General features: G+C 61.1%; 3 protein-coding genes across 3 annotated transcripts in view; 2 read left to right on the top strand and 1 right to left on the bottom strand.

The window, feature by feature from the left end:
• Window positions 1-2977: 2977 nt before the first annotated feature.
• ELANE (elastase, neutrophil expressed) lies at window positions 2978-5874 on the top strand (the record flags this gene model as incomplete). Its single annotated transcript, XM_082381270.1, has 5 exons — window positions 2978-3758; window positions 4099-4255; window positions 4454-4595; window positions 5270-5500; window positions 5668-5874. Exons 1-5 carry the CDS (start codon window positions 3569-3571, stop codon window positions 5872-5874), a joined length of 927 nt encoding a protein of 308 aa, XP_082237396.1. The 5' UTR covers window positions 2978-3568.
• MED16 (mediator complex subunit 16) overlaps window positions 5845-11173 on the bottom strand; it is a 25371-nt gene continuing 20042 nt past the window's right edge. The window contains exon 16 of the mRNA XM_082381264.1: window positions 5845-5945. The gene's annotated coding sequence lies outside the window, so the exon portion shown is untranslated. The remainder of the gene's footprint in view (window positions 5946-11173) is intronic.
• Window positions 8276-10668, top strand: CFD (complement factor D). Its single transcript, XM_082381275.1, has 5 exons — window positions 8276-8442; window positions 9103-9259; window positions 9346-9490; window positions 9581-9838; window positions 10450-10668. The coding sequence occupies exons 1-5, from the start codon at window positions 8385-8387 to the stop codon at window positions 10609-10611; spliced, it is 780 nt and encodes a 259-aa protein (XP_082237401.1). The 5' UTR covers window positions 8276-8384; the 3' UTR covers window positions 10612-10668.

Genomic DNA, 11173 nt, shown 5'->3' with positions numbered 1-11173 from the left:
GCACCCCCGGGCGCTGAGGCCACGCTGTGGACAGACGCGGCGGGTCTGCTTCTGCGCCCGTGCCCCCCTTCCTGCCCCCCCCCCGGCTCTTGGGAGCCAGGCAGACCCACGGTGCGTCAATAAAAGCTGAACCATCCCCCTGGCTCCTGTGTGTCCTTCCCACGGGGAGATGTGGGGGAGAGTGGCCCAGGGTCCTCAGCGTCCAAGTCCCCAAACCCCGAGCTCGGGGTGGGGGTGGGAACAGAGGCCTGGAAGTCGGAGGAGGGCGCATGTCACAGCGGATCCCACTCCCCAGATGCCCGCAGACGTGGGTTCTAACCCAGCCCCGCCAGTGTGACCCGGGGCAAGTTGCCGCCCCTCTCTGTGCCTCAGTTTCCTCATCTGGAAAACGGACTCACTCCAGACATTTCCCAAGTGTCCAAGGAGCCCTACCCTGGCCCTCAGGGCTAGGGGTGTCCTGTCCAGTTCTGTGTCTCCCAGCTCCGGGGCCACCTGAGGACCAAGCTCTCATAACATGGGGTGCCCAGGGCCTGTGGGGCTCCTGACCAGTCGGGGGCAGGCAGAAGGGCTATTAGGGAGGCTTCTTGAAGGAGGCAGCAATGCCTGAATACGAACAAAAGGAGAAGTGTCGCCAGGCAAGGCACAGACAGTGTAAGGGCCCTGTATCAGGACAAGCTTGGGGGTGTGAGGAACAGCAAGGCATGACGTGTGGGGGAAGGAAAGCAGGTCAGGGAGGGGGCAGGGCTGGAGCATGCAGGGCCACAGAATGAACTGGGGTCTAGAGGAGAGGCCTGAGGCCAGGCAGAGGTAGGGGTCACTGGCCAGCCGTGGAGAGGGCACGTGGCCATGGCAATGAGGCAGTGGAGGCTCAGAGAGAGGGGCCAACCAGCTCACCGGACACACCAGAGTTGGAAGGCAGCTCTTTTGTTATTGATTTACTCTGCCGCCATCTGGTGGCAGCATGCGAATTCAAGCTGGAGCCAGAACCCCCAGGGCTGCCCCCTTTTTAACTGTTTCACACCTCAGCCGACCACCCAGGGGAGGAGATGAGACTGGTTTTCCGCTTCAGCAGGAGCAAGGGTGTGCTGAGACCTGGGACAAAGCCGAAATCCTGGCAAACGCACGCTGATAAGTGTTGTGGGAACGCAGGGAATTTTCCGCATTTCCCACGGGCCAGCGGCAGGGAAGTGGTTTCTATAAAAAGCCCAGAGGGATTTTGGTGCCCAGCACTGGGGGTAAATGAGGTTTGCTGGAGGGAATGTTGGATTGAGCCCATTGATGGGAACAGAAAGACCCAGAAAGAACAGCCCCGGGTGTTTTCTATTTTCTTTTTTTAAACTTTTTTTTTTTTGACTGCCTTGGGTCTTTGTTGCTGCGCGCGGGCTTTCTCTAGTTGCGCGAGCGGGGGCTACTCTTCGTTGGGGTGCGCGGGCTTCTCACTGCGGTGGCTTCTCTTGTGGAGCACAGGCTCTAGGCGCACAGGCTCAGTAGTTGTGGCTCACGGGCTTCAGTAGTTGTGGCTCACGGGCTCTAGAGCGCAGGCTCAGTAGTTGTGGCGCACGGGCTTCGTTGTTCCGTGGCATGTGGGATCTTCCCAGATCAGGGCTCGAACCCGTGTCCCCTGCACTGGCAGGCGGATTCTTAACCATTGCGCCACCAGGGAAGCCCGTTTTCTATTTTCTATGAGCTTGTGTACATGTGTGTGACAGAGGAAAGTTCTGCACAGCAAAGATCAGATCCAAGAAGGGGAGGTGAGGCTGGGGGATATAGGGGCCTGGGTTGATTTGCTGGAGGTTGGCCGGGGTTGTTGAGATTCAGGGGACAGACCCACAGGAATCATAAACAGGATGTTGGGCAGATACGACCTGGGGGACCTCGGGGAGAGCAGGGCGGCTCCCAACAGCGCAGGGGTCCCCCAGCTTCCAGCCGTGGGAAGGACACGCAAAGCATCATTTTCCTGTTGCGGTGTGACAGGGATCAAGCGAGGGACTCCCCGTGGCATCACGGCTCTGATTGTGAATCAGAATTCCCCCAGATGCCCAGCCCTGCTCCCCAAGCCAATCACCACCGTGCCCTTCGGGAGCCGGTTAATGGTTAACAAGCCCTCAAGGACGGCACTTTCTCATCTGAGAACTTTACAAAAGTTCATTCATTTAATCCTCGGGATTAAATGTGAGATGGGAGCCTATAACTTCCATTTTACAGACGAGGAAGCTGAGGCATGGAGGGGTTACACCCATAGCCTGAAGTCATAGTGGGCAAGTGGCCACTCCAGGATCTGAACCCAGAGTCCACAAGCTTAGCCCCCATGACCTGCGAGGAAACAGCATACAGGTGGTGCTCAATATAGATGCAGCTTTTGTTTAAATCCGGTCTCCCTGCCTGAGGCATGGTCTCCTCCATTCTTCCCACCCCCACTGGAAACAGTGTTGTGTATACAGCAGGTGCTTACCAAGTGCTCTATGGTAACTTTAACTCAACAGGGTGGGGACCCCACTGAGAGGGGAGAGATGGGGGTTTGCTTGCCTGTGGCCACAGACCAGGGAGGAGCCCAGGGACAAACTGGACTCCAGCCCCAGCCCACCTCTGGGTGTCCCTGAGGGCCCCCGCCCGCCTGTTCCTGCAGATGGATCCGTTGGTTCCCTCCCCTGAACCCTGCTCCGAGCCAGGAGAACGTTGCTTCTTGCGACAGCCTTGGCTACGGCCGTTGCAGCTGGAGCAGCCTGGGACAGGGGTTGGGGGGTGGGGAGTGGGAAGGTGAACGGGGGCCACGGGGCTGGGAACTGGCCCTGGTGGACCCCATCTCCATTGTTCGGCTTGAGTTCTTCCAAGGTCCAGGCTGAAGTTCTCAAACTTGGCTGGAGATCCATGGTCCAGCCTCCAGGCCTGGGCGGGAATTTTTTCCTCTGTCTCAGGCTGGAAGGGGGTTCAGAGAAGCTCAGAGGGGTGCGGGTGGGGTGGGGGTGGGAGGGATTCCTTCCCAGAACCTCTGAGGGCCCCCAGAGACTGACCAGGTCCCAGGTGGGAGTGAGTTCCCCGTTAGGAGCAACAACCAAAGAGAGGTTGGAAGTCCGGGCTCCAAGAGGGAGATCCAAGGCTGAGGAATAGGCAGCAAGTCTCCCTCCAGCTGTGCATTGTGGGCACCTGGGTTCAAAGCCCGGTTCCCCCACCATGTCACTGGGTAGGCAGCTCATGGGGGGGCCCCTGCCACGCCTCCCAAATGTCAGGACAGGGCTGCGTGCACGTGGTTGCCGTTGCCCTGGGTAAACTGAGGCACGTGGGCATCCCAGCCAACTCCTCTGGGCCGGGGTGGACAGATTTAGCAAAAATACAGTACGCCCAGCTAACTTTGAATGTCGGATAAACAAAGACTAACTTTGTACGTAAGTACATCCTGTGCTTATACTTGGGATATACTTATGCTTAAAAAAAAAAGTTTATCTGACGTTCCAATTTAATTGTGCATCCTGAGTTTGATCTGGGGACTCTCCTGGAGCCAGCCCCGCCCCTTGCACACATCCTCTCCCCGCTGTTCTTCCCATCACCCTTTCATCCCCCACGTCCCAGGATGGGGAGAGGAAGTGGGGGCACCAGGCCCCCTCACGGGCAACTGCAACGGCCTCCGGCCATGGGGGCTATAAGAGGGGCAGGTGGGCACAAAGGGCAGAGACACCAGAGCTCCCGCCCAACCATGATCCAAAGCTGCAGACCCTCCGGCCCTGCCCTGGCCGCTGTCCTGTTGGCCGTACTGCTGGGCGGTGAGCGGGGCCCGGGTCTGTCCCTGGGGTCCGTTCCTGCCTCTCCACCTGCTGGGGACCCTCCCGGCCCCCTCATCCTCATGGGGAGTGACAGCTGGGATAAGGAGGAGGCTGAGGTCCTGAGTGGTGAGGTCTGAACAGCGGGGTCTCTAGGGACTCCCAGCAGGTGAAGTCCAGATCTAGCTGCGCCCTGGCAGGGGGACCGTGCAGGCCCCCTCCCCTCTCTGGGCGACAAGCACGCCAAGAACCCGACCCGGTGGGGTCCTGGGAGAGGAGCGGTTCCCGGGCTGGGGCGGGGCTCCTCCGCGCCGCTCACCGCCGCCACCGCCCTTGCCCCCAGGCCCCGCGCTGGCCTCGGAGATCGTGGGGGGCCGGCCGGCCAGGCCGCACGCGTGGCCCTTCATGGCGTCCCTGCAGAGGCGCGGACACCACTTCTGCGGCGCCGCCCTGATCGCGCGGAACTTCGTGCTGTCGGCCGCGCACTGTCTGAGCGACCTGTGAGTGTCCCCGCGCGTCCCCATCTCGGGTTCCAGTCCGCCCGCCGCGCGAGGGTCGCGCGGGCCGTGCTGCGGTCCCGGGGTGGGGCCTTCCGGCGAAGGCGCGAGGGTCTGCAGGTCCTCCTGCGCTCGGGCGGGGTCTCTCCGCCGCTCCCGACCCCGGGGGCGCCCCAATCACCTCCTGTCCCCCCGCCCCAGGAACTTCCGGTCGGTGCGCGTGGTGCTGGGGGCACATAACCTGCGGCAGCGAGAGCGGACCCGGCAGACGTTCAGGGTCCAGCGGGTCTTTGAAAACGGCTTCAACCCCTTGAGCCTGAAGAACGACATCACGGTTCTCCAGGTGCGCGGCCGGCGGCGAGGCAGGAAGGGCAGGTGCAAAGGCCCGCGGGAGGCTTGGGGAGGGCGGGGGAGGGGCAGGAGCCTGGGGGACAAGGCTGGCGGGCGCAGACCTGGTGTCGTCCCCATCTCTGTGTGCCTCAGTCTCCCCCTCTGTAGAACAGAGAAATACTCCCCCCCCCGCACTCCCGCCGTGCAGGGCTGTCAGAGATTAGATGAGGTGACAGAGAGAAAGGTATTTTTGTGCCTGCTGGCGGAGGGCAGGGACAGTCTCCCTCTTTGCCAAATGGGGCAAAATTCCCCACATTCGAGCCAGTGGGAGACTGGAAGGAGAAACCTGCCTTTCCCCTCTGTTTGCCCAGCTATGATTATTCTCAGGGAATGTTCTAGAAGAAGGGTTTTATGGTCGTTGCTGTGGCCCATAGTTTGCTTTATTACCTACTGTTTATTGCACTCAAGACAGATCCAGGGATGCCCTGAGCCACGGTGACTGCTCCCACTTTACAGACGGGGAAACTGAGGCTTGAAGTGGGAGGCACCCTGCAGGGCGGATGTCCTGCTCTGAAACATCCCAGGACCATGGTGGAGCCTCGGTTGGGGAAACCAGGGCCCAGAGAGGCGAGGGTCGTCACTCCCCACCCTCTGTGACATGCCACTGCTCCGTCCCACCTGCTGCAGCTCAGTGGGATGGCCACCATCAACACCAACGTGCAGGTGGCCCGGCTGCCCGCCCAGGACCAAGGCGTGGGTGAAGGGGTGCAGTGTGTGGCCATGGGCTGGGGCCAGCTGGACACGAACCGGCCACCGCCCCGAGTCCTGCAGCAGCTCAACGTGACCGTGGTGACAGCCCTCTGCCGCCCCTCCAACGTGTGCACCCTGGTGCCAGGCCAGCACGCTGGCATCTGCTTTGTACGTACCCCATGTCCCCTCGAGCCACCACCCCACTCCCATCCAGGCTGCAGCAACCAGGACTACAGCCAGACCCGTGGAAGGAATCCCCGACCCTGAAGGGGGTGGATGGGGGTGTGAGGGTGGGGACTGGAAGCCCAGCCTCCCGAACTTGTCTGGCTCCACAGGGGGACTCCGGCGGGCCCCTGGTCTGCAACGGGCTGGTCCATGGGATCGATTCCTTCATCCGAGGGGGCTGCGGCTCTGGGATCTTCCCAGACACCTTTGTCTCCGTTGCCAAGTTTGCAGACTGGATCAACTCCATCATCCACCTCTACGGTGACGATAACAGCCCCTCTCTCCACCCTAGGGATGCTGCAGGCAGGACCTGCTAGAAGGGGCTTCTCCTGTCACCCCACCTCACCTGCCCCTGGCCGGGCCCTTCCCATGCAGCATCATGCGGCACCTGGCACAATAAAAACATTCTGTTTTGTAGGATGTGTCTGGGTGTTTGTTGGTTGTGCAACCGAGTGTCGAAAGTCCTCAGGAGAATGTCTTGGGCATGTCACGAGTACGCTGCCACCAGGTGGCAGCTAATTCAGGGCATTGGGGTAAGAAGTCCCTTCCCCACCCTCTACAAAAGGATACTGATTGCCGTTTCTGGTTTTTCCTCCTATAAAGCATAATCAAACTAATGTTGCAGGTGGCGATAATGAAAAGCACTGTAGCAAGTGTTCGTGAGTGCTTACAAGGCATAGAAATCATTCTGAGTCTTTGCAAGTATTCACTCAGCTGGTCCTCTCCACCCTCGAGGCAGGTCCTATGAGTTGCCCCACTTTACAGATGAGGAAGTGGAGGTGCAGAGAGCTGTGAAGCCACGCTCAGGAGCCTGGGTTTGAGTCCCAGCTCTGTGACTTTGGGCAACTTGCTTGCTGTCTCTGAGCCTGTTTCCCTGTGGGGAAGAGTGAGGCGCTATCTGGGAAGGACCCAGCCAGGGGTTGGGGTACCAGGCCAGCCTTGGCCTCACTGGGTGGGGAGACAATCCCTCCCCCACCTCCCCAGCCTTCTGCCTTGGCAGGGGTCGGGGGGCAAAGCCGATCAGATGTTTCACAAGGAAACACCCAGCCCCGAAGGAGTCACAGCCCTGGGGGAGACGACCAGCCTGTACCCCTCTTCTGCCTCTGAGCCTGAGAAGGAACCTCCTGGGGCCACAGGTGGGGGACCACGACACATGTGGCCTCTGCCATCACTTGGCTCACAGTCTGATGGTGGGGGAAACAATCACCCAAGCAAGCAAATGAGAGAAGTAACATCAGGCAACACCCCTTACCCCACCCTGGACCCCACACCAGGGGGCCAGGATAAATCTCTCCCTCTCTGTCCCCTCGTGCCAAATCCTCAAATACCCCATCCCTGCAGCACGCCCCCCCGGGGGTCCCACCTCAAGGTCGTTACGTTTGCTGTTCCCTCTGCCTGCCAGCTCTTCCCGCAGGTTGTCACCGGGGCACACCTCCCCCCAAGTGCCAGCGGCTCAGAAAGGTGACCCACTGCCCTGCAATCACTTTTTCCACTTAATACTACACCCTGGCGGTCTTTCCATGTCAACAAAGCATCCGGGGACATGCAGGGTTATTTATTGAACCATCTTGTCTTGCTGGGTCATTTCCAAATTTTGTTGCAATTTCCAACACTCTTACTTACATAATCTGGACTCCACATGCGAATGGGCTTTCGTTTCAGAGTTTCTGATTTGAGTAAGAAAACATGTTGGGATCTAACAAATCATATTTGCTATGTTGTTTTCTATTTTTCTTTTCACCATGAAAAGAAGTAGAGGGGGAAAGATTGTGCACTGTTCCCACTGGGAACAGCTTGAGGTCCTCCCCGCCCTTCTGGTCACACGCAGCATCTCCCCCTAGTAGGTTCATGAGATGTTGACCCACCATCCCGAACTTATAGAGGGCCACATGACCCAGGTTCTGCTCCTCAGAACCTGCCATCCCCTGCCCACAGTGACGGTGTAGGGGCATGAGATCCAAGCTCGGCCAGGCAGAGGCAGGCTTGAGATTCTGGCTAGAGCGATGGGGAATTTGCAGAGGGGCTGACTGAGCTCCTGGGCTGAGTCTGGGGCCCCTGGAGTCACAACAGGGGAGCCTGGTGAGGAGAAAAGCTATCAAGGAGGAAAGGAGGAACCAAAGGCAGAAACCTGACCTTGTTCAGGTAACTGGATCAAGCTACACCTGAAGGTAGTCCCATGAACTTTCCACGTAATTTCCTTGTAGAAGGCTCCACCCAGTTTGCCTCGGTTTTTCTGTGACTTGTATCCAACAGTCTTTCCAGCTGCCCCATACACACCACCTTTCCAATATTCTACATGTTGGGGTATCAAGCTCCAGAGCCACAGCAACAGGGACAAGGGTGTTGGATGACCTACCTCTTCCCTACCCCCACCCGACCTCCTCTCCAAGTTGCAGGAGGAAGAGAAAGAAGAGAGAAGCAGAAAATGAGGAAGTGGGTTGTTTACAAACTGTGGTTTCCAGCTGCTGTTGTGAAACTTTGGGGCTGCAAAGGCACTCTGGGGAGACGGGGCCGTGGGGTTGGGTGTAGGTCCATCCCTCTGCTCTGCCTGCTGCCAGTCCTGAGGGGCTGCTCCCCACACCGGGGCCAGCCCCGGGCCAGGCTCACAGAGGCGGGACGCACGCCCAGCAGCCTGTCTATACTCCTGGTACAAAGTCCGTGGAAGACAACCACACCCCTGGGGAGGGTGGACAGGCGGCTTCCCCTTGCCCAACTGGGCTGCTGCTCACCCGGCCGATAGGACCTGTGGGAGTGCCCGCCCCCTTCCACCCTCATAAAAGCACACCCAGGGCCTGGCCTGGGTCAGTGTCAAGGCCACGGCAGCATCATGGCGGACCGCTCCCTGCACCTGGCGGCTCTGATCCTCCTCGGGGCGGCCGTGTGTGGTGAGTGGACCTGGGCCTGCGGTGACCGCTGGGGGCCACCAGCCTGCAGGGCGGCCAGCCAGGGGGCCTGCTCCGTCAAACAGGACTGTCCTCCAGCCCCCTAAGTGGGCAGGGAGGGGGGCAGGTTTCACGTGAACAGAAGGCTCTGAAAACCAAGGAATTCTTACAATTTTGGTGAGGTTTTTTTTTTGGGGGGGGGAGGGGGCCGGGCTGTGCAGCTTGTGGGATCTTAGTTCACCCACCAGGGATTGAACCCATGCACTCGGCAGTGAAAGCAACGAGTCCTAACCACTGGACCACCAGGGGGAATTCTCAAAACTTTGAACCTAGCTTTCCACACACTGGAAAACCGGCAGCTTGAGGGGCAAATGGCTAGCAGGGGTGCTGGGTTTGGACAGTCCGGCTTTCCTTATGTTTAAACTGAAGCCTCAGGCCCAATGTGTAGGTATGGAGTTTGCCCCAGACTCAGTCACTCCCTATCATCTGTCTTCTCGGGCATTCCTCCCTGGGCCCCCCGGAGTTTGCAACTCTGTGGGGGAGGATTGTAAGGATGGAATTCCAGGTCTGAGGGGTGCTGGAGCCGCCTCGGGATAGAGATGGAATCCTAGCGGGGGGCTGCAGTCACCCCCGAGGTCCTCGCGCTGACCTGACTACCTCCAGGGGCTCAGCCCCGCGGCAGGATCCTGGGCGGCCGAGAGGCCATGTCCCACTCGCGGCCCTACATGGCATCCGTGCAGGTGAAGGGCACGCACGTGTGCGGAGGCTTCCTGGTGGCCGAGCGGTGGGTGATGAGCGCAGCGCACTGCCTGGAGGACGTGTGAGTGGCCTGGGGCAAAGGGCGGGACGGGGTGGGGTGAGGTGGGGCGGGAACGTGGCTCTGACGTGGGTCCACCCCACTCCCAGGGCCGACGGGAAGGTGCAGGTGCTCCTGGGCGCGCACTCCCTGTCACAGCCGGAGCCCTCCAAGCGCCTGTACGACGTGCTACGCGCAGTGCCCCACCCGGACAGCCGGCCGGACACCATCGACCACGACCTCCTCCTGCTGCAGGTCTGCTGAGTCTAGCCCCAGTCCCCCGTGCTGCCCCGGGGCCCCCGCCCCCGCCCCGACGCTAACAGCCCCTTCCGCCCCAACCCCCAGCTCTCTGAGAAGGCCGTGCTGGGCCCCGCCGTGCAGCCCCTGCCCTGGCAGCGCGAGGACCGCGACGTGGCGGCCGGCACGCTCTGCGACGTGGCCGGCTGGGGCGTGGTCAGCCACACTGGCCGGCGGCCCGACCGCCTGCAGCACCTACTCCTGCCGGTGCTCGACCGCGCCACCTGCAACCTGCGCAAGTACCATGACGGCACCATCACCAACAGCATGATGTGCGCGGAGAGCAGCCGCCGTGACAGCTGCAAGGTGCGAGGGCGGGGCTGGGCCAGTAGAGGGGTGGGAGCCGCGGCCTCGGGAGGGCGGGGCAGAGGGGGGGGGCCGGCCTGCTGGGGGCGGAGCCAACAGAATGGGCGGGGCGCGCGGGAATACGGGAGGCGAGGCTGATGGAAAGGCCGGGTCGTGCGGGGGAGCTCGCAGAGTGCCCCCACCAGGGGAGTGGGCGTGGCCTGAGGCAGGTGTGGGGCCTGAGATGGGAGGGTCAATGACACAGACTGGGTGGGCGTGGCTGGCCTGAGGTCCAGGCAGGGTTGGGAGGAGAGGTGGGATTTGGAAGAGGGTGCGGACGAGTTGGGGCCCGAGCTTGGAGAGGGCCAGGATTGGGGCAGGGTCGGAGTAGGGGGCTGCTCCACTTCCGTGGGACGGAGTGCGGACTGGAGCCCGGAGAGGGGCGGAACCGAAAGCCGGCGGAGGTGGGGCCTTGGTGGGCGGGGCCTGAGATTGACGAGCGAGGGAACTGTTGGGACCGGCGGGCTGAGGGGGATTGCAGCAGGCGCCTGTGGAGCAGGACCGGACGCCGAAGGGCAGGCCGGACGCCTGCGGCGGCCCTGCACCGGACCTCATGACATCGTTCCCTGCAGGGTGACTCTGGAGGCCCGCTGGTGTGCGGCGGCGTAGCCGAGGGCGTGGTCACCTCGGGCTCACGTGTTTGTGGCAACCGCAAGAAGCCCGGCATCTACACGCGCTTGGCGAGCTACGTGGCCTGGATAGACGGAGTGATGGCTGAGGGCTCAGCTGCCTGAGGAGGACCTGAGGGGCGGCGGTCACGGGGGCCCGAGCAATAAAGTCATCCACTCCTGCGCCCGGTCCGCCTTTACAGATTGCACGCTGCGTGAGGGAGCGGATGGAGGCGAGCCAGACTGAGGGGGGCGGCAGCGTCCTGGTAATGCGGTGCCAGGAGGTGACCCAAAGGCTGAGACGGCGTGCCTGGCGGAGGGATCTTCGGGGACAAAAGCCCGGAGACCCCACGCCCTTCAAGCCGGGCTGGAGCTGCCAGGAGTCGCTTCACGTCTCGGCCACGCGGTGGCGCCCTTACTCTCCCCTGGAAATAGGAGAGACGCCCGGAGACCCAGGGAGGGGCACGAGTGGGGGTGGGTGTTCCCTTGGTCCTTGCTTCCCGAGCAGAAAGTGAGGGCCTGCTGTGTGCCAGACCCTGCTCTGGGCTGAGATCTAGGTACACAGAGAACTTGTGTTCTTAGGACCCGTGTCCCAAATGGGAAAACAGGCTGAGAGGGGCCGTGCGACTCTCTTGACATCACACAGAAGTTCCTGAGGTCACACACAAGCTCCTGAGCAAAGCCTGGA

The sequence above is a fragment of the Balaenoptera borealis genome (assembly GCF_965194805.1).
Source record: "Balaenoptera borealis genome assembly, chromosome: 2".
Taxonomy (NCBI): Eukaryota; Metazoa; Chordata; class Mammalia; order Artiodactyla; family Balaenopteridae; genus Balaenoptera; species Balaenoptera borealis.
Note: the sequence above shows the minus strand (reverse complement) of the source record. Positions and strands in the feature narration are given on the sequence as shown.

Excerpts from the sequence above, each read along its gene's own strand:
- CFD (XM_082381275.1), top strand. The coding sequence starts at position 8,385 with ATGGCGGACCGCTCCCTGCACCTGGCGGCTCTGATCCTCCTCGGGGCG. Across the intron at positions 8,443-9,102 it reads CCTCGGGGCGGCCGTGTGTG|GGGCTCAGCCCCGCGGCAGG; the intron begins GTGAGTGGACCT and ends GACTACCTCCAG. Across the intron at positions 9,839-10,449 it reads GCCGCCGTGACAGCTGCAAG|GGTGACTCTGGAGGCCCGCT; the intron begins GTGCGAGGGCGG and ends CGTTCCCTGCAG.